The 22,938-nt window shown below is 40.4% G+C and overlaps 3 protein-coding genes and 1 long non-coding RNA gene across 4 annotated transcripts; 1 reads left to right on the top strand and 3 right to left on the bottom strand.

Moving 5' to 3' along the window:
- Window positions 1-2,324: 2,324 nt before the first annotated feature.
- On the bottom strand, window positions 2,325-2,964 carry LOC147486314 (uncharacterized). The gene is made up of 2 exons (XM_086573707.1): window positions 2,922-2,964; window positions 2,325-2,836 (listed from the first exon to the last, which is right to left on the bottom strand). Exons 1-2 carry the CDS (start codon window positions 2,962-2,964, stop codon window positions 2,325-2,327), a joined length of 555 nt encoding a protein of 184 aa, XP_086429833.1.
- A 95-nt stretch (window positions 2,965-3,059) lies between these two features.
- LOC147486313 (uncharacterized) lies at window positions 3,060-4,772 on the bottom strand. Its single transcript, XM_086573706.1, has one exon. It carries the CDS (start codon window positions 4,770-4,772, stop codon window positions 3,060-3,062), a length of 1,713 nt encoding a protein of 570 aa, XP_086429832.1.
- Window positions 4,773-8,353: 3,581 nt separating this feature from the next.
- On the top strand, window positions 8,354-9,374 carry LOC147486312 (uncharacterized). Its single transcript, XR_015201707.1, has 2 exons — window positions 8,354-8,676; window positions 8,942-9,374. It is a non-coding gene; the product is annotated as an uncharacterized LOC147486312 (long non-coding RNA).
- Window positions 9,375-11,015: 1,641 nt separating this feature from the next.
- PHT4;3 (phosphate transporter 4;3) lies at window positions 11,016-14,684 on the bottom strand. Its single transcript, XM_086573049.1, is given in 9 exon segments — window positions 11,016-11,366; window positions 11,448-11,468; window positions 11,471-11,480; window positions 11,577-11,714; window positions 12,228-12,374; window positions 12,475-12,519; window positions 12,621-13,002; window positions 13,170-13,396; window positions 14,141-14,684. Coding segments are annotated over 9 exon segments (1,578 nt in total). The 5' UTR covers window positions 14,561-14,684; the 3' UTR covers window positions 11,016-11,178.
- Window positions 14,685-22,938: the final 8,254 nt, after the last annotated feature.

The raw sequence follows: 22,938 nt of genomic DNA, 5'->3' as shown, positions 1-22,938 counted from the left end.
AGCTTGCCTTAGATGCATTCACTCAACAACATCAAGCGGCCATGGACGCCCTCAACCAGAAGCACCAAGAGGCCTCCGCCGTATCCTAGCAACATCACCAGGCAGACCTATATCAGACTCAAGCGATCGCTTCAAGCTCCCCGCGCATGCAGCGGTAGCCAAGAAAATACAGGAGGAGCATGAAAGACTCATTCGGGAGGGCCTTCCACCCCGGTGATCGAATCCCCAGATGCTACGAGGGGAGAAGTGTTAGCCCAAGAGGTCCTTAATGAACATCCTATCACCACCGAACCATCTACTCAGGATCCAACCACCCAAGAGACCCTTTTCGTCGAAGAAGCCTCTGAAAGGATTATAGCTGCTACCCTCTCAGATACCGCAGATGTGAGGCTCGTTAACGAGTCTATTGTCCCAGAGCCTTAGAAAGTTTATGTCTGTAATAAAATACTTCTGCAATTTGTGCTTTGCTACACTCTTTATTTTACTGTTATTAGCTACTATTTCTCTGAATATGATATTTGACTTAGTCCTGTGTGTTATGGCCTCTTTCTCTTTCACATCTAATTATTTGTTTAGCTTGCAACAAATACTTAAGTAAATTTCCATGTCTCTACTTTTTCCCCGTGAGTCTCCTGTGTCTCTAGTCCCCGGCTTGATCTTGCCAGGACTCGTTGGAACAACTCCCCTTGCTCCAGACTTCCCCCAGCTCTAGTGTCAAGGAAAGGCTCATCCCCTCTACTGCTTTTCCCTCTGATGGGCATGGAACCCTGGTGAAGTCACTCCCCTTGCCTCATGTGTCCATTGCCTCCATGATCCGCGGAGGGCTCATCCCACTCCGCGGGCTTAGGCCGAGAAACTGGCGTGACTCATTTGGCTCCAGGCTCGCTCCAACTCTGGCATCAGTGAAGGGCTCATCCCCTTTAATGCCTCTCCCTCTAACATGCGTGGGGAACTGATGGGGCCATTCTCTTTGCCCCATGTGTCTTTTGCATCTCTGGGTCGCGGATGGCTCATCCCACTCCGCAGCTCAGACTGTGAAACAGGAACGACTCATTTTGTTTCAGGCTCACTCCAACTTTGGCATCAGTGAAGGGCTCATCCCCTCCACTGCCTCTCCCGCTGATAGGTGTGGGAAACTGGTGGGGTCACTCTCTTTGCCCCATGTGCCCTTTGCATCTCTGGCCTGCAGAGGGCTCATCCCACTCCGCGGGCTCTGGTCGTGTACCTCGAACGACTCATGGTGTTCCAGACTCACTTCAACTTCATCCCCTCTGCCGCCGCTCCCTAATATAGTCAGAGAAAACTGATGGGGCCACTCTCTTTGCCCCATGTGTCCTTTGCATCTCTGACCCGTAGAAGGCTTATCCCACTCCGCGGGCTTAGGCCATGAAACTGGAATGACTCTGTTTGTTCCAGGCTCGCTCCCACTTTGGCATCAGTGAAGGGCTCATCCCCTCCACTGCCTCTCCCCCTGACAGTCGTGGGAAACTGATGGGGTCGCTCTGTTTGCTCCATGTGTCTTTTGCATCTTTGATCCGCATAGGGTTCATCGCACTCTGCAGGCCCAGGCCGTGAAACTGGAACAGATGAGCTATTCTAGCTCGCTCCAACTTTAACGTCAGCGAAGGGCTCATCCCCTCCGCTGCCTCTTCCTCTGATAGGCATGGGAGCCTACTCTCTTTGCCCCCTTTGCCCTGTGCATCTCTGATCCGCAGAGGGCTCAGGCCATGAAACTGGAATACCTCATTTTGTTCCGAGCTCGCTCCGGCTCTGTCGTTAACGAAGCGCTTATCCCCTCCACTGCCTCTCCCTCTAATAGGTGTAGGAGCCTAATGGTGTCACTCTCTTTGTCCCATGTGTCCTTGTATCTCTAATCTGTGGAGGGCTCATCCCACTCCGCGAACTCAGGCCTTGAAACTAGAACAACTCATTTTGTTCCAAGCTCGCTCCACTCTGGCGTTAGCGAATGGTTCATCCCCTCCGCTGCCTCTCCCTCTGATAGGCGTGGGAGCCTAATGGGGTCACACTCTTTGCCCCATGCCCGTGTCTCTCACATCTTTTGCCCGTGACTCACATTCTGGTTTAGAACTCATACATAACAACCAAACTTCCTTTCACAAAAGTGCTACGGTTTTATACATTTACAAGCAGCTCCAGCCCTTTGCGCTGAATTCCCCTTACATGGTTTCATAACGTCATTACAATCACTTGTAAATTTTTTTTAACATTCTTACATTCCATGGCTTTTCTATCAATTTGTCCCCCATTGTTCGTAGCTTGTAAGTTCCAGACCCTCCTACTTCCACCACGGTGTACGACCCTTTTCAATTGGGTCCCAACTTTCCATCCTTTTCTTTCTTCGTGCTTGGAGTAACCCGGTGGAGCACCAACTCTCCTATCTTGAACTGCCGCGGCCTGACCCGCTTGTTGTATTGCCTCTGTAATCTCCTGTGATACTCTTCCACTCGAATGTGAGCCAAGTCCCTTCTCTCCTCCGCCAGATTCAAGTCTCCCACCAATATTCGCCAATTCGATCCCTCCTCTACTGCCTTTGTTCTCATAGTAGCTGCCACCATCTCTGCAGGAATCACGGCCTCGATGCCGTATGCCGCAAACGGGGTCTCTTTGGTGGTCGTCCGAGGTGTAGTTCGGTAAGCCCATAGGACATGGTTCAGCTTGTCTGCCCACGCGCCTTTCTTGTCTTCCAACTTTCTTTTCTGGTTGTTCAATATCATTTTGTTTGAAGATTCTGCCTGCCCGTTACCCTCGAGATTGTATGAAGCAGAGAACCTTTGCTTCACCTTGTATGCCTGCAGAAATTTGGTCACCTTGGCCCCTGTGAATTGTGTCCCATTGTCTTCAATGATCGTATATGGCAACCCAAACTAGCATATGATATTTTCCCATAAAAATTTAATCACCTGCGCCTCCTTCACCTGTTGCAATGGTACGACTTCTATCCATTTGGTGAAATAGTCCATGGCTACCAGCATATACCTCCTTTTGCCGCTAGCCTTAGGCAGCGGTCCCACGATTTCCATCGCCCACATGGCAAAGGGCTACGGACTCGAGACATTATGCAACGATTTCGCAGGCGCGAATATCAGTTGTGAAAATCTTTGACACTTGTCACACCTTTTAGCGAACTCCACTGCATCCTGTTTCATGTGGGGCCAAAAATATCCCTGTGTCAGTAATCGATGTGTCGTAGTTCTCCCAGCAGAGTGACTCCCACAGTCCCCCTCGTGTAACTTTGCCAGCACCTCTAAGGCTAGCCACGGTCCTAGGCATTTCAATAATGGCCCGTTAAAGTTCTTTCGGTACAGCTCGCCTTCCAACAATACATATCTCTGAGCAGCCTGTTCCAACCTTCTTCTTTCTTTCTTATCAGTCACCTCCTTTCCCTCTAATTTTTTTTTAATGAGCTCCATCCACCCCCCTTCTTCCTCGGTAACCTGACACACCTCTATCACCTCTTTAGTGCTTGGCTTCTCCAATCTTTCTACCCGTATTGTTCTTTCCTCTGACCCCGGCATGGACGCAGCCACGTAATCCAGAGCATTTGCGTGTCTATTCTCCCCTCGCCCAACATGTACAAATCGGAGCTTCGTAAACCTGCAGGCCCTCTGTCGCACTACGTTCAAGTACTTCGCCATTCGCAAACATCTTGCTGCGAACCCCCCATTGGCCTGGCATACCACCAGGTTCGAATATGAGTATACGGTCAATTCTTTCACTCCCAAGTCCTCAGCCATCCTTAATCCCGCGATAACAGCCTCGTACTCAGCTTTGTTGCTAGATGTCGCAAATCCCAGTTTCATGGTAAACTCTATTCTGTTGTTGTCAGGTATAACCAACATAACCCCTATGCCGGTGCATGTGTCCGTAGCGGATCCATCTGCGAATACTCTCCACCCATTCTTCTTATCCCAAGGGTCTAGTAGATCAAGCTCCCCGTCCTTCTCTGATTCCATGACCATCTCCTTTCCCCATGTGGGGTCCTCGACAGGGAATTCTGCAAGAAACTTTGTGACAGCCTGTGCCTTCTCCGCCGTTCTTATTTGATATTGTATCTCATATAAGCTGAGCATCACTGCCCATTTCAACATTCTGCCTGACTTCTCTGTTCTTAATGCTTGTTTAAGAGGCAGGTTCGTCACCACCACCACCGAGTGTGACTCAAAATATGGTTTCAATTTCATGGCTGAAAAGATTAAAGAAAGGGCATACTTCTCCATTCTGCTGTACCGCATCTCGGCGTCCAACAATGTTTTGATTTGAAAATACACCGGCTTCTCCACTCGATCAACTATTCGAACAAGCACTGAACTTACCGCATATTCGGTGGCCCCCAAATATAGATACAACTTCTCCCCTTGCTCCAATCGTGACAGCAACGGAGCCTTACCAAAATACCTTTTTAGCTCTTGAAACGCATTCTCACATTCTGACGTCCATAGGAAATCAGGGGTGCTTCTCAATAACCGATACAGCGGCCTGCATTTGTCCGATGACTTGGAAATGAATCTATTCAATGCCGCGACCCTCCCAGCAAGCCGTTGCACCTCTGTGATGTTCTGTGCTGACGACATCTCCACCAATGCTCTTATCTGTTCTGGATTAGCCTCTATTCCCCGATGAGTAATGATGTAGCCTAGGAATTTCTCCGTGGTCACTCCGAATGTGCATTTCTCTGGATTCAACTTCAAATTGTATTTCCGCAGTATTCCGAGGGTTTTCCTTAATCCCTCCAAGTGTTCTCTCTCAGACATATTTTTTTCCACCATATCATCTATGTATATTTCTATCCCCTTTCGAATCTTGCTCTCGAACATTTTCTCCCCCAACCGCTGAAAAGTGGCTCCTGCATTTTTTAATCCGAATGGCATCCTTGTATAGCAATATGTGCCGCCTTCTACAACAAATGTTGTTTTCTCCTGATCTGGCCTGTACATCGCGACCTGATTGTACCCCATAGATGCATCCATGAACGAAAATATTTTGAATCCTGCTGTCCTGTCCACCAACTCATCCACCCGCGGCATGGGATAGCTATTCTTCGGGTACTCCACATTCACATCCGTAAAGTCGACGCACATACGAACCTTGTCGTTCTTCTTCAGTACCGCGACCACATTAGACAACCAATCTGTGAACTCCACTTCCCGTATTATTCCGGCCCCTTTCAACCGCACAACCTCCTCGCGAATGCCCTTCGCATACTTCGATCTAACGTTCCGCATCTTTTGCCTCACTGGTTTAACATCCTCTTTCATGTGTAGCCCATCGATATGCGAACTCTGGATCTAACCCCATAACCTCCTCAATTGACCACACAAACACGTCTCGGTTTTCTGACAAGAACTATATTAACTTACTTTTCCATTCCTCAGGCAAGCTGGACCCTACCGCGGTAAACCTCTCATCCTCCCCTCCAATATTCACTACTTCAATCTCGTCAGTGTCTTCGGATCTGCTGCTGTCTCTCCCTTCTCTTCTACTGAGGCGGACTGTAATTGCTATGCCTGCCTCTTCCTAGGGTTCGAGTTCTCTTCCTCCGGTCCGCGAATCAACCGTTTTACTGTACCCCTATGACTGTTCTTGGCCGTCACTTGATCTCCGCGAACTTCATACATACCCGTGGGAGTGGGAAACCGTATCACTTGATAGTATGTTGACGGAACGACCTTCATCTCATGAATCCACCGCCTCCCTAAAATTGCATTAATTGTACTGAGAAAACGAATCTACCACTATAAACCGTGCAAATACAGTCACTGGACCTGTGGTTACCGGTAGTAAGAGTTCTCCCATAGGCTCAGTCATGCTTCCATTGAATCCATATAAATTAGTCCGCGGATGCCTCAATTGCCTATGCATGATCAATCCCCATTTCTTCCAGAGCTCCTTTAAACAACAAGTCCATTGCGCTGCCGCAATCTACAAACACCCTCTTCACCATGTAGTTGCCCATTGCTACTGTGATGACCAACACGTCCTCATAGGGAGAATCCACCGCTCGCAAGTCCGCGTTGCTAAAGACAATCTTATCCCTGTCCTCCACTTTCCCAACTCTTGCTCGCAGTCTATCTGCCCCATCATTGATCTGCTGGATGCTCGGGGTTCTTCTCACCCTATCTTTATGGGCATTATGGCTTAGTACCTTTCCACTGAAAATCACATTGATAGTTCCTAGTATACGATCTTGATGTGGCACACGCTCCTCATTCTGTGCTCCCCTTATAAACTCTCTCATCCTCCTTTTTTCCACCAATCGCTGAACCATCCACTTTAGTGCATAACAATTGTCGGTCTCATGATTAAGTATCTGATGGTAGGCACATAAAGGTTTATCAGGCAACTCTCCGGGTGTGTTCCGCGGCCCTTCATATCCCTGCAGGTTCTTGAACAACGGTAATATTTTGCTCAGGGGTCTATTCAGCGGTGTTACTTCTATCTTGCGGTATGGCTTCCTCTCTCTATTTTCCCGTCGAATCCCTTCCCGGTTTCTCTCTGTCCTCGATGGATATCCCCGATACCCACCACTTTCTTTCTCGGTCGCGCCTGCCTTCCTTGGTTCCCTATCTTTCTCCAACGATAGCACTGCCTTCCCCGATCTCTTAGACCCCTTCTACATACTGTCCTCATATCTGATATATTTTTCCACTCGCAGATATAGTTCATGCAAGGTTGCAATCTCATTCTTCGCCACCGACTGGTGTACTCCTGTCCTTGGTCGCAGCCCTCTTTCAAATGCAAACACCGCGGTTCTCTCATCCAGATTTTCAACCTTCAACGTCTCGACTTTGAATCTACACAGGTATTCCCTCACTGACTCCACTGATCTTTGTCGAACATTGAATAATGCCGTAATATCCACCACCGCTTTTTTTTTCTGATGTATGAAGTGATCTATAAACGCTTGTTCCAATTCTTGAAAGTTATTTCTTATGCTTCCCGCGGGTAGCCGGTAATACCAGTCCGACGCCCTTCCTTTCAGACTAGCCGGGAACATCATACATCGCTGCCCGTCATATTGGGATTCTTGCCAGAGTGGCATTTGCTGCCGAAAATGAAGGATGTGATCTGCTGGGTATCCTTTACCGTCGTACCTTTCGAACCTAGGATGGTTGAAATGCTTTGGGACTTCCAAAGCCCAGATGTCGTCCGCTGGTGGGTTGCGGTTCAGCCCGGCCACCACCTGACAAGCTACTCCCCCACGACTCTTCGTCTGCTGCCGGTTAGCTTCCCTATCATTATTTATCATTTCTTGCACATGTTCGACTGGCAAGCCGGTTACTGGATTTTCCACGAGGTTCGGGCCATCCTCTTCCTCTTCCACGTTCTCACTTGCCTCTCCGTCTGTCTCTTTCTCTTCCCTTTCCATCTCCTTTCTCAACTCGTCATTCTCCTCTCTTAACCTCCCGATTTCTTCTCTCATAAGCCGATTCTCTTCCGCTTTCTGCTCCTCTCTTCTATCTCCTTCTTCATCAATCACCGCCTCGGGCATCGATTCCTGCACCGCCACCCTCTTCGGTCTCCTTACTTGTTTCTTAGGTGCCATCTCTCTCTTGCTTCTAGTCCCCACAGATGGCGCCAAATGTAAGAACCTAATACAAGCTACTAACTATTACACAAGAAACCAAGACTGTCTCACTATTTTTCCTCCTTTCTCCCCTCCCTTCTCTCATTTCTCTCTTTCTCTGTTTTTCCTTTCTCTCTACCATGCGGTCTCCCTTCTCTCTCCCCATCTTCTTCTCTTTATACCCCTTCTATCCCCTCTCTGGATCGTCCACCTGTCCCCCCATATGATGGTTCCCCTTTGTGTTGTACCTGTGCCACGTCCGCGGTCTAGGATTCCACGGCTATGTTATCCTACTCTCCGGTGTATATCGTTATGCTGCATCCTATTCGGTGTCCCTCTAACTTGGTCTCGTTCATGGACATGTTTCCCTGCCCTCCAAACTATCTCATTACGCTGCATCCACTCGGTGTCTGCTGACCTGGCCTCCTTTCCCTAATTAAGCCACCACAACACTCCCTCACCTCATTTAAATTAGAATTAGCTTTTATATTATTTAAAATAATTTAAAAATTTTCTTTCACGTCACTAAAATTATAATTAATTTCTCCTAATATTTTTATATTATTTTTTAAATATATTAAAGGTGATATATTTAAAGATTTGAAAAAACCCGATGCCGTAGTCCGGTTTGCATACTTGTAAGTCATACTAATCTGAAACTTGAAAATATCTTTCGTCATTACTCATTAGACTAATCATAACTTTGACTTAGAATATCCAACTCAATCTAAAATTGACTATTTGAGGATTGGACCAGATCTAGAAAAAGAGGAATAAATCAGTGCCAATTGTAAAGAGCAGAATACTAGTTGGGAATTGGGACCTAGCCATACATTCCCTCTTGCATCACCCTCTATATTTTGAATTTTTATAGTCCTTTTATGGTGGAACTTTCTCCCCTTTTAGTTGATGAAAGTCCTTCTTCAGTCACCATAGTTGCACCTTAATAAAAATATGAAATGCTCCTGGTTGACTACGCTGGTCAGCTGGCGGTCTATTTCTCCCTTGCTTGAGCATGATTCGAGCTCTTGAAGAATAAAATGATACTTACATACAAGTGAGCGAGGTTCTGGAGCACTGGAAGATAGATGGTATGTTTCCAAACACATCCATAATTCCCACACATGCAGTCATGCACTAAGGCATGCTTTCAAAACATTAAGATCTTCCACACATGCTATTGCACTGAATCATTGTACATAGAATCCTACTTTGAGGGTATATCCTTCTTAATAAGTTAGAGGCATGTTAAGCACTTAAGCTTATCCGGTCAAGTCAGTGAAATTTCTCCTATTTGTCTATATCAGTCTATTGAGAGTTTAGTCTTATTTCATATTCAATTCATTTATTTTATAGGTGGATTTCAAAGTTCATTGTCTCAACTCTCAAGCCACCTCTTATACTAGGAAGTAGGAACCCACCCTTGTAAAAGAACTGATCAAAGTCAGAGAATGATCACACACTGTATCTAATACAAAATTGTGCACGTTGAGCTCGAGGCATAATTGCTGTGTGACGACTGACACGAAGACGTGAACGACTGGATGGAGGGCCTATCCTGCAATCGCTTTGAAGTTTCAAAGTGCTTTACTGCAGCTCAGTTGTGATTTGTGATTGTAAAATTGGCAACGGTAGTTGGGTTGAGAGATCTTCAATCGTTATGATCGGAAGGAGAGTACAAGGAGGGTTGTTAGTGCACAGAGTAATTAAGACAGACACTGATCGTATACTCATTCCCATGCGTCTATTCCTTTTCCTAGCAGTATACGTTGAAAAGTATTATTTAGGATAGGGATGCATGAGTTAGTAGTGTAGCTTATTCATGATTTGATGCATAGTTAGGTTGATAAACGACGACCTTCAACTCTTCAAGGATGATGTAAACCGATAAAACTATTTGGTGTTGTGGCAATCACACACCAACTACACCATACCAGCCATCGTGATTTCTTACCCACCATTGACATGCTTTCATCGTTAAGTACGCATGAAAACCTGGATAAGGATCCAGTTCCCCTGATGTGTGTTCTGAAAGTAAGCAAACACAATCGAATTTTTCAATCGAAACATATATCCATATAACTCTCTTTTTTGCACTCAATTAAGGTAATTTTATTAGTGAAAAAGAGAAAATGATACAGAGAAAGGGAAAGCCTGCTTTTACATCATTCAGTCACCTTTATATACCTATATATATATCTCAACAACTTTTAGCTTCGGGACTACTACTTGAGAGGGGTTCATATATTTTTTATGTCAACATTAAGTTCGTCCTATCAGTGTAAGGCTGTAAGCTGTGGACAAAGTAAAACAAGAAAATTCTGTTCAAACTGATTTATGGAAAGGTAGTTCAATGTTATACACCTCAATTTTTTAGATTATGTATGTATACACCTCAGTTTTTTTACATGTTACTTCTAATTTTCCCATTTCTAATTAAAATTACACTTTAGCAAAAAAAAGAAGGGTTATTTTGAGTTGCCCCCATTTGAATATGGCATTAGACTTGCCCCAAATTCAGGGAAATTAGACTTGCCCCCCAAGACTAACTCACTATTATAGTCAACTGTCATTGACCGTCACCTCGTGGTCAAGACAGTTGAAATGTCTTAAATACCCTTTTTATTGAAAAATTATCAAAATGACAGTGAGTTAGTCAGTCTCGGGGGAGTCTAATTCCGTTTTCAAATGGGGGGGGGGGGGGGCGCAAGTCAAAATAACCCAAAGTTTGACCCAAAGTAACCCTTTTAAACTAGAAAATGTTCATGACACGTGTCAACATCTAATTACCCACATCCAACGACTCACATCACTCATTGATAATTAAGCCCTAAACCTTGAGTTCATTAATAGAGATTATTCAATTATAATGGCGATGGGGGGGGGATGTCTAATAACACATATAACAGTGATATACATGACACGTGTCAAAATATAATTATTCACATCCAACGACTCACATCACTCATTGGTAATTAAACCCTAAACTTTGAGTTTATTAATAGAGATTATTTAATTGTAATGGCAATTTAGAGAGCATATCTAATAACATGTGTCTAATGTATTAAATGTTTGTGACCGTTAGATTAGATAGGACGAGATGTTGACACGTGTCTCTTTCTTTCTCAAACATAAAAATGTGTCTTGAATTGCAAAACCAATATGTCATTTTGACTTGCCCCCTATTTGAAAACGAAATTAGATTTGCCCTCCCAAACTAACTCACCATCATTTTAGTAATTTTTCAATGAAAAGGGTATTTAAGACATTTCAACTGCCTTGACCACGAGATAACGGTCAATGACAGTTATCTCGTGGTCAAGTATAATTTCCCTGAATTTGGGGAGGGCAAGTCGAGTAATGTAGCATTGTATGCATATCGAGTATCACTAATTGGAGTCTTCACCATTTCTGAAGGGAACAACCTTCATCACCAAATGCATCCGTTTTCAATTTTCAGCTTATCAACGTGTGGATTAAAGTAGAATACTTACATAAAAATATAAATGGAACATATGTTAGCATGTTAGCGTTTTAACAAAATATCTATCTAGCCCTTTTATACAAGTAGGAACAGCTACAAAGTTGTTTTTCTAATGAACACTTTCATCAAAATTTACACGTTCTCCAGTAGCAAACATGACAAAGATAAGAGCACACAGGAAATATAGGAATGAAGTTAATAACAGGAATCCACGGAAAGTACCCATCATCTCGACAAAGAATCCAGCACCAACAGTGCCTATGATAGCAGCCATTGTTCCAGCAGTATTTGATATTCCTGTTGCCAATGCAAAAAGGGTAGTGAGAGAGAGAGAGCATCAGTTGAATATCAAAATAAGATAGAAATTGGCAGTATTACCATGTATAACACCTGAATAATGGGAGAAATTTCCTGATTACATCCAAAGGAGCAAAAGATCAGAAACGTAAGAAATAAGTCAGTTGCAGAGTTCCAAGTCGGTTCTTTAAATTCCAGTATACCACAAACCTGAAAATTCACAAGGAAACCAGAGTGGCTGAAAGACTTCAAGCCAACAGCTACAGCAAGCCAAGCAGATGCAATAGTTGGAGTTTTTGCTCCAATTAAACCAAGAAGCGCAAATCCCGGCCCCAGAAAACCAATAGACTGCACAGTAGGAACATAGATAGTAACTGTACATAAAAGTTCAACTAAACTTATCCACAACTAAGGACTGCCTCTAATTTTATTTCATCATTGAAGAGTACGTTTTGTCCTTCAAAGTAATTTTGTTTACTACATGTATTATTTGTAACACTGTAATTCAGTAAAATTTTAACTCTACTACTGACGTGCTATGCTAATTACAATATTCTAACACGCAGAAGCATATTTGGATATTTGAAGTACAGATAAGTACTTAATAATTATGATTTTTTCACTTATTGAGAGAACATTCCAATTCTATATTATGAGAAGCACGCAGAAGAGATGAGTACTGAAGGACTCAAGGAAATCCAATATATTTAAAATTTTCAGCTTGTAGACACACAACTTATTAACATAATCTATATAGATATCAGCACAGTGAAAGACAGTAGATAAAGAAAAATGGATGGTATAACCTAACTCAACATTGTAAGATTACAGGGATTTTATCATATGAAAACCAAGGCATACCTGCATAATTTTGCGAGTCAAAGTAACATCTGTGCCATTTTGGATCAGCATATCCGACAAAACACCAGCAAAGTATCCTAGAACTGCCATCATAGTCCATGGCACAGCACTAAACCACGCCGCTTGTCTGAGATCCACATGGTAGATCTGTCCCAGAGCACTTTGCATATTAGGCTATTAGGCATTCAAAGTTTCAGATCAAAATCATGCATGTGTTAACTATGGTAAGGACAGATGTATGCCTTACAGTGTTAAAGTAAATTGGCATCCATGAAAGAATCACAAAATATCCCTGCAGAAGAATAAAAAAAAAATTAGTTGCATTTTGAAGTGGATCGAAAAGTAATGAAAATGCCATAATACAAATGCAGAGAGACCCATGTATATATTTACCCAGCTGTGCATAGCATTTGCCGTAATTAGAGCCCATGTTGGTGACCTTGACAATAAGCGCCTGAAAGGAGGGATCACTTTTTCTGTTTTCAGTGTCTTCTTCACAGTGTCGCTGGAGGGCTTCAATGAACTCTGACTCTTATTTAGTATGTATTCAAGCTCGTATTTCGATATTTGAGGATGGCGGGCAGGTGTACTTGATGCCACAGAAATCCATACCAATACCCAAAGCATTCCAGAGAGTCCAAATATTACAAAAGGTCCAAATATACCTCCCTGAGACATGAGGATTGGAGCAAGCGTAAGCCCAATTACATTTCCAAGTTGAAATCCAGCCATTGCAATTCCAACAGCCCTGGATCTTTCTGTTTGAGGGAACCATCTACAGAAAAAATACCGTTCAACAAGCTTGAAAGTTTTAGCCCTAGGAACTTCTTCAAAACAAAAATTCTGAAAATACCAACTACGTATTTTGGATGTTACAGTATATGGACCTGCGCACGTAATACTGCAGCATCTTTATACAGCCAGTTGAAAATATCACAATACCTTGAAATCATGTTGTTCATGCTAGGAAGAGCTACACCTTCCGCAACACCAAGCAAAGCCCGCATGGCAAGTAGCAACCACAAAGAAGTTTCAGCAGCCCAAGGTGTTAGAAAAGTAGCCATTGACCATAAAGCCACGCCCCATGCCATGACCACCTTCCCACCATAATAATCCACCAGAGCTCCACCAGCAATTGGAGACACTAAATATCCCCAGAGGAAAGATGACTGTATTTGCCACGCAATGTTTATAATTCAAAGCCATAAATAAAAATTAATAATAATAATAAATAAATAAATAATAAATCATGCAAGTTATTCCAAACATTTGATAATTGGTTTGTCATAAGGAACAAGAAGACACTCAACACCTCATTTGGGACTGCCCAATCAGTTCTCAAGTTTGGAAAGGTTATGCAGCTAACTTCCAACACGACTTCAATGGCATACAACAGGCCCTCACCAAAGGATCCTCTTCAAGCTCTTTTCTTAAGGATTTGTGGACTGCCGAGGTACTAGGAACAATGGTGGAGGTGTGGATAGGGAGCACCAAAGTGATTTTTGAAGATCAGCACTTTTCGACGAATAAGTGTAAGCAGGGAGTATGGAAATGGTTACATTGCAGTGCAACACTCTCTTAAGGCACCACTTGCAACTGTCCTGTCCTACAGATGCGCAAACTCTCATGAAACTAAATTTAAGTCCTAAACCACCTAAATCACCCAAGATTCAGCAATGCAAATGGCTTCCATGTGACCATTTCATCAACATGGCGAGAGGCGAACTTTGCCACCGACATTCTTGCCAACCATGGAGCTATACTAGGTCCTAAAATCTCTGAACATTTTGTCGATATGCCTTGAATTCTTTATAAAGTGGACACTTGACCTAGTTTAGATTCATTAATATAAATAGGATATCCCACATTGTAATCTATTATCAAGGCTATGAAATAGTAGTAGTAGTAGATACCTGAACAATACCAGAAAAAGACCTGCTCCAACCATGAACTAAAGACAAAGGAACAATAGCAACAGACATAACAACTCTATCCGCATTACAAAGTGCTAATGCTAAACCAACCATTGAAACAACCTTAACTCTTTCCGAAGTTATAAACTCCAAAAAACTTGGTGCCTTAAACTCCTCCACTTCTGAACTCTCATTACTTGTCATTTCAGCATCATTTCGAGACGCCCCGACTCTCGAATTTAGAGATGAATGAAAGATATAATTGTTTTGAAAGCGGGTGTGAAGAGAAGTGAAGGAATGAAGGTGTCTGAAGGTTTTAAGTGAAGAAGGTGGTGAGAAAGTTGGGTTATGGAGTTTTGGGACAGTGAGAGAGTTGTCAAGGAATTGAGTAGAAGAGAGATGGCAACTGGTTTTCATCATAGTCAAGATAATTCTGATTAGTCAAACTCTCAAAGAAAGAAAGAAGAAGAAGAGTTATGACTTAATACAGTTTATTAGTGTTAATCAGTGATTGATGAATTTCCAGAATTGCCCATGCGCGAAGGGGATTCACGAGATCATTTTTTTTTAATAGCCAAGTTTTTTTTTGGTAGTTTATTTGTACACTTATCAAATTGGATTCGGCAACCCAAAAAAAAAAATTTTACAAGTTTGCCATCAAAGCCTAGGCCCAACAACCAATTCAACCGGTCTCGCCATAACGAAATCTCCAAGTCGTTTGGGTATACACTCAAACGATACCACCATATCGTTTGAGTGTACATTCAAACGGCTTAACCATATCGTTTGGTATCACATAAAAGTGGTACGGCTGGGTCGTTTGGGGTTACTATGGGGCAACCTGATTGAGTCGTTTGGACTAAAATAATTCATTAACCCGATTAGCCAAACAAATTCCTAATTAACCAATAAAAATTGATTACATAAATACAAATTATATTTTTCTTATACATAAACACCGAACACTTTTTTTATAATACAAAATCATTAATCGATTATAATTGTATAATAATTTATTTAAATAATGATCTGCAAAATTGAATTAGTAATGATCAATTATCAACACATCCCAATTGAATTAGCAAAATTGAGATCCAATTTAAAAAATTGGGTTAGGAACAACACAATTAGTTGCACCAACACAATTACATGCACTCAGCACTCTTTATCTGTTATGATATAGTATTTATATAACCAAGTTAAAACATGTAATCAAATATGCAAAAATATAAAATAATGTAATTAAACATGCCAAAATCTAAAATAATAATTTGTTTTATATCTAAACTTGTTATTTTTTATTTTTATTTTTTTCAATTGTGAATCATAAACTAGTTTGGGGTTTGGGGTTTGGGGTTTAGGATTTAGGGTTTACAAATTTCGTACCAACATATTTCACTTAATTATTCGAAATAATAATTTGTTTTATATCTAAACTTGTTATTATTATTTTTTTTTTAATTGTGAATCATAAACTAGTTTGGGGTTTAGGATTTAGGGTTCAAGGTTTACAAATTGCATACCAACATATTTCACTTAATTATCGAAATAATAATTTATTTTATATCTAAACTTGTTGTTTTTCAATTGTGAATCATAAACTAGTTTAGGGTTTAAGGTTTAAGGTTCAGGGTTTACAAATTTCGTACCAACATATTTTACTTAATTATTCGAAATAATAATTTGTTTTATATCTAAACTTGTTATTTTTTAATTGTGAATCATAAACTAGTTTGGGGTTTGGGGTTTAAGATTTAGGGTTTATAAATTTCGTACCAACATATTTCACTTAATTATTCGAAATAATAATTTGTTTTATATCTAAACTTGTTATTTTTTTGTTCAATTGTGAATCATAAACTAGTTTGGGGTTTGGGGTTTAGGGTTTAGGGTTTATAAATTTCATACCAACATATTTTACTTAATTATTCGAAATAATAATTTATTTTATATCTAAACTTATTATTTTTTATTTTCTTTTTCAAATTGTGAATTATAAACTGGTTTGGGGGTTTAAGGTTTAAGGTTCAGGGTTTACAAATTTCATACAAATATATTTCACTTAATTATTCGAAATAATAATTTGTTTTATATCTAAACTTGTTATTTTCCATTTTCCTTTTCAAATTGTGAATCATAAACTAGTTTGGGGTTTGGGTTTAGGGTTTAGAGTTTATAAATTTCGTACCAACATATTTCACTTAATTATTCGAAATAATGATTTGTTTTATATCTAAACTTGTTATTTTTCAATTGTGAATCATAAACTAGTTTGGGGTTTGGGGTTTAGGATTTAGAGTTCAGAGTTTACAAATTTCGTACCAACATTTCACTTATTTATTCAAAATAATAATTTATTTTATATCTAAACTTGTTATTTTTTATTTTCTTTTTCAAATTGCGAATCATAAACTGGTTTGGGGTTTAGGGTTTAGGGTCCAAGGTTTACAAATTTCGTACCAACATATTTCACTTAATTATTCAAAATAATAATTTGTTTTATATCTAAACTTGTTATTTTCCATTTTCATTTTCAAATTGTGAATCATAAACTAGTTTGGGGTTTGAGATTTGGGGTTTTGAGTTTAGGGTTTAGGGGTTAGGATTCAAGGTTTACAAATTTTGTACCGATATAAAAAAAAATTAATTTCAAACATATTTCACTCAATTATCCAAATCTAAAATAATAACTTGTTTTATATCTAAACTTGTTATTTTCCATTTTTTTTTAAATGTGAATAATAAACTAGTTTGGGGGTTAGGGTTTACAAACATATTTCACTCAATTATTCGAAATATATCAAAATTTCAAATATCTCTACATAGAATACTCAAGTTTCTCTACATAGAATACCCAATTAAAATCCTAAATAGAACACGAAGATGAAGAAGAAACATTTGAGGTAATGCTTGAGGTGCAACAAGAAATTAGAGAAGGAGAAAGTAGAAGAAATGTTAAAAGTGAAGAAGTGGAACAAAATGTTGAAGGTGAAGGTGAAGAAGTTGAAGAAATAAAAGATGCAAATAGTCAAGCAAATGAGATGTCGAGAAATCGTCGATGACAAAGACAACCAAACCTAAATAATGAGGTACCGATTAGAATAAATACAAAACACTTGATTGATTGAATTAATTAATTAATGAATCTACAAGAGAGCATTGATTAGAATGAATACAAAACACTTGATTGAATGAATGAATGCAAAACACTTGAATTAATGATTATAGAACCCGAGCCCAAACAACACCACTGGGTCGTTTGGGGACTCTATGGAACTACATGGCTGGGTCATTTGAACCCACTATGGAACTACATGGCTAGGTCGTTTGTACCATCTATGGAACTACGTGGCTCGGTCGTTTGGACCTTCTATGGAACTACATGATTGGTTCGTTTGGACTAAATTTAGTGAGAAGTTCATTTTTTTGGTGACTTTGAAATCCCTCATTACACAAATTGTTTTAGACTCTTGTTTTATTCTATATGTAGGATCATTTGCCGCTATCCGAGAACCGATCCTCTGCAAACTCAAATGACATGGATTGTCAACCGATTTTAAGTGATACAACATAAATTTTTATTACGGAAGAGGTATGATGGAATAGCTTAGGCATTGATTCTATTTTTTATTTTATTTTCTAAATGTAACTTTATTAGTGTATTAATAATAGTTGTTTCTTTTTTATGTGTTTAGGTTTTTCATACACGTAGCGAGGCAATTGGTTGGGCAACCGTTAGAGGAAAGCAAGTTAATATGGTTGTGGTCATTGAAAAGTCAGAGTATGCTAAGGGAAATCGGGTAGCAAGATTGAATTTGGCTTGCGAGTGCTCGGGTGTGTATCGGTCACACAAAAAGGAAAGCGAATGGGAGGGCTAATAAGAGAAGGTCGGGAACCAAGAAATCAGGATGTCCATTTAAGTTAAAAGGTGCTTTCCAATGCGGCACTGTCGATAGTTGCAAAATAGAAATTAGAAATGGTATTCACAATCATGTATTGGCGAAGACCCTTGAAGGACATGCATTTGTTACTCGTCTAACCGTTCCAAAGTTCGAGTACTTGTCAGAGATGAGTAAGTGTGGAATAAAGCCTAAACAAATTTTGGATTCCATCAAGAATAGGTATCGTAAAAACAAATCTAGTATATCCCAAGTCTACACTGCAAGGCAGAAGGTGAGGAGATTGGATAACGGTCTCACACAATTGCAGAGATTGCGTAAGTTGTTAGCAAAAGAACATTATTTTGAGGAGTTGAGACATGATGAGAATACCGAGGAGATAACGGGGTTGTTATGGGCCTATCCAGAAGGTGTTAAGTTGGCTCAGACTTTTCCAACAGTCTTCATGTTAGACCTACAAAACTAACCGATATCGATGGCCTTTCGTACAGTTTGTTAGGGTGAGTTCAACGTGGAAGTCTTTCACCGTGTGTCAGGTGTTGCTTCAATCTAAAATAACATTCGACTATGAGTGGGCCCTGCATCAATTTAGTAGCTTGCTTGGTGACATAAGCCCATCTGTAATCGTGTCTGACAGGGACTTGGCCCTGATGAGTGTCGCTGACAAAGTTTTTCCTAACGCACACAAGCATCTATGTAGATGGCATATCATTACGTGCGTCCTTTCAAAATATTACGATATTTTTCCAACCACAGAACTTGTAGAGAAGGCCCAGTTCTCGTGGAACATTGTAGTCAAATTGAAGACAGATGTTATTTTCCAGCGTAGATGGGATGCTTTGGAAAAATATTATAGGGTTGAGTACTCTAATTTTGTTAGTTATTTGCAAGAGACTTATTTCCTCACAGGGATCGATTCGTATGTTGTTAGACTGACCAACACATTCACTTTGGGAGTACAACGACCAATAGAGTTAAAGGGTCTCATGCTCAGGTGAAGCGTGTACTAGGAAATGCAAACTGTCATGATTTTTTGAGTATGTTTAGCTTAATATCCACCCAATTCTAGAGATCTAGCTGTCCAAGATTAGAGCTATACCTTCGAGAGGAGTATGATTGTAACTCAGCACCACCACCAGATTCCTTTGTTTCATGAACTCAGAAGGCCTTGTCTCATGCAAGTGTTTGGACTTACTATTTGAAGAAATAGATACCCGCATAAAGCGTGTTAAAGATGGAGAGATCAGGTGTTGGTGCTATTTGTGCACGAGCCATGGACTGCCATGTGCTCATGAATTAATTGAGTTTGAAGAACAAGAGCGGTCCATCCCTTTGATTGCTATCGACCCCTTTTTGGAAAACATTATTGTCTGTTTTTCCCAATGTGTCAGTGGGTGTTGGTCCCGATGTTACACCTTCGATTGACTTGTCCATGAAAAAGTTTGTAATGGTTTCTGAAAAAGAGCAGAGGGTTATGATTAGGAAGCTTATGGAAGATTGTCGTACCATAAAATACATGGTTAGTACTGTAACGCCCGTATTTAAAATACATATTTATTAATTTATTAATTTATTTATTAATTTATTTATTTAAAATTTGCTAGATTGGATTTGGGATATGTGGGCCTGGTTTCTGGGCCCGAGTCTGTGTTGGGCTTGGGTTTCAAACCCAAGTATATAATCACATTGTTCTAGAGAATAGGGTTTTGAGATAATAAAATAAAATAAAAATGGAGGCAGAGATAGAAGCTGGATTTCTAGAGCGTTGGAATGCGACGATTCGGACTAGGAGGATTCGTGGAGCTTGGGATTAAGGTGAGTAGTTATTTTTACTATTTCACTAAATCTACAGTTTTCCGTGTATCGGTGTATCTGGACATTTTCTACGGACATTTTCTTTCTGTTTTATTTGGCGTTTTGTTGTAGGTTTATGTCTCTTATATTACTACAAAATTTCCTGCTTTTATTTTATTTTGAACGTTTTGTTGTATTTGGTAAATTATGTTGGAGTGTTAAACTGAGGTTGAAAACTCTTTGGGTGAAGTGATGGTTCATGAGGGATGTCGCGAGCCCCAAACCATCACCCTCTCCTTTATACATCGGGTTTGGTCACCTATCTAAACCGGGATAATGAGGTGGTGTGGATGGTTTTATTTTGAACCGAACCGAAGCTTTTATGGGTTTAATGGCATATAAAGCCCAATAGCAAGAAATCATCCTCTATGTTTATTTTGAACTCTGTTGGGGTAGTGAACCCTTACTTACCCATGAGGTTAGGATTGAATGACGTTGGGTTGATGTTTGGTTTTGGGTGATTGAGTGATGTCGATGTCCATTCTTTCTAAATGGAAAACCTCAAAACCCGCGATCAATTCCTTGGAGAAATCGCGAATAATTCCCCACCCCAATCGCGGGTTGGAACTTTTGTAGTTTTGCTTGTTTGGTATTTGTTGGTTTGATGAATTGTTGGTTGTGGATGTTTGATTGATTGTTGTAAAAGAGGTTTTTCTTGAGTGGATGGTGGTGGTGGTGGTGGTGGTGGTGGTGGGTTAGGGTAGGGTTTGGTCACATGTATCCAAAATAACTTGAAAAGCCATTAATGGCGGACCCGATCGGTTCAAAACCCGAAAAATTAGATTTGAGGAATCCCTAGTATTGATTGAAGGAGTTAGGGATTTGTTGGTTTTTTTTAAATGTTTGAGTGGGGAGTTTTTCCCTGGTATTTTTTGATTAATTATTTGGTTTGGACGAGTGGAGATTTGAGGGGTATTGATTGAAGGAGTTAGGTTTAAGTTTTGGCGATTTTCCCCCAGTGGTTTTCGATTTGGAGGAGAAGATGACCGGTGGTCAAAACCATGGGGAGAAGATGGCCGGGCGGTTTGGGCGGTTTTTGGGCCTTAGCTTATTAGTTGTTGGGCGAAATTTCTATTTTGATTGGGCCGGTTTTGTTTTAAGTTGTTGGGCCATTTCTAGATTAAAGCCCTTTCTCTATGGGCGGTTTCATTTGTTTTGATTGGGCCCAGTTTTTGTTTTAATTTGTGGACCCGGTTCGGTTTAACGTTTTTGGGCGGTTTAATATTGTTCGGGGCAGGTCATGGGAACTTAATAGAGATCCAAATGGGTCTTTCAACATGTAGACTTTTGGGTTCTTAGGTTTGGGCTTGGCTAGTGGGTTCGAACCATGACCTTAGCCATGAGCCCATGAACCATGCACCTTTGACCTTAGCCATGAACCATGGCTATGACCATGAACCTGTTGAACATAGAAACGACAGTTTGACTTTGACAATGACAGTTTGACTTCGACCATGATGTGTTGACTTTGACCATGACGTGTTGACCATTGACCTTTGACCTTGACCGTTGAGTGTGGAATGTTGACTTTTTCCAATTTTTTCACATATTTGATTTTATACAAAGCTTGAATCACTTTTAAATTAGAAGAAAGGTAATATTATATTTGTTTGAATCTATTATAGAAATAATTTATGATATTACAAATAGTTTAACAACTTCCATGACCCTTAACCAAAACTATTATGTTTCTTCTTTATATCTATTACTTCTTCCTTTAAAATGATAATATAATTATTTATCTATGTATTTCAATTTAAAATGTAATTTTAGTGAGGTTTGAGTACAAGGAAGAACAAATTCCGAACTCTCGATGTACTTCAGTTCATTAGATTGTGGATGTGCATTTTAAATTTTTGGACTTATACAGGATTATTATTAGATTGGTTGGACTTTGAGTTTGTAGATTATTGTACATTTTTGTAATATAAATGAGTTTTAAAACTGATGTAGTAAAAAAAAAGAAAATATATAGGCCCGGCCCTAAAACCTTTAAAGAGGGCTTAGGGTAGGGTAAGGGCTTGAGGTTTAGACTTGTGACCTGGCCCGACCCGACCCTATGCTGACTTTAGGGCTAGGCCGACCCGGCCCTAATATTTGAAGGGCTTTAAATGTTTAGGGCCGGGCTAGCCCGACCCGGCCCATTGCCCACCCCTACATACAACTATACAAACATCAAATTCCATTTAACAACAAACACAAACATCCATCATTCATTTAAAATCAAATAACAACAAATTCCAAACATCCATCATTCATTCAAAATCAAATAACAACAAATTCCAAACATCATTAATTCCAAAATCAAACATTATTCAAAATCAAACATCCATCCATTCCTTACAAATTACAAATTCATTCATTATAACGCCCACCAATGTACTTGCACTTAGTCAAGTTGTACGCCTGTTCGAAGGAGGACCTTGATTCCTCTGGAATATTATTCCCAGCAAATTGCAGACCTCTCCTAGCATGCAACTAGTTTCATTGATGAAGTCGTTCTGTCGAAAAAAGTAAAATCAAGATAAGTTACCAATCAAATGCAAAAAATCACAGTTAGAGAAACTCAATTAAAAATCACAATACTCATAATCGGTGAACAGTTAGGAAGTGTCTCCAGGGATAAATGAATAGGAAGACGCTCAGGGTTCACCAATTGAATGTGAGAATTTCTCGCATACCAAGTCATGCAGTTTGGATGACACTCCCATGGATAAGACGAGATAGGTCCTCGATTGCAGGGTTGGATCATGTGAATCTGCAATGACTCCCAGTAAGTTGGCCCAATATTGGTCCATTTCACCTTATACCCGCGTCCGGCTACAATTCTTGTTCTCCAATTTAGTGTTGGAGGATCTACGAGTATAAGCTGCACGTGACCCAACTGACACACAACCCTTGTGACAGCGTAAAACTCGACAATATTGAAAAAACATAGTAATCCCTCAAAAAATGCAATGTTATCGATCGGGCTTGTAGCTCTGACATTATTGTAGGGATGCCAATCAACCTAAAACAAAATCAAATGTGTCATTAACAACTCCA

The sequence above is a fragment of the Coptis chinensis genome, chromosome 7 (assembly GCF_015680905.1).
Source record: "Coptis chinensis isolate HL-2020 chromosome 7, ASM1568090v1, whole genome shotgun sequence".
Classification (NCBI taxonomy): domain Eukaryota; kingdom Viridiplantae; phylum Streptophyta; class Magnoliopsida; order Ranunculales; family Ranunculaceae; genus Coptis; species Coptis chinensis.
The sequence above is the reverse complement of the archived record's forward strand: the minus strand, read 5'-3'. Positions and strand labels throughout refer to the sequence as shown.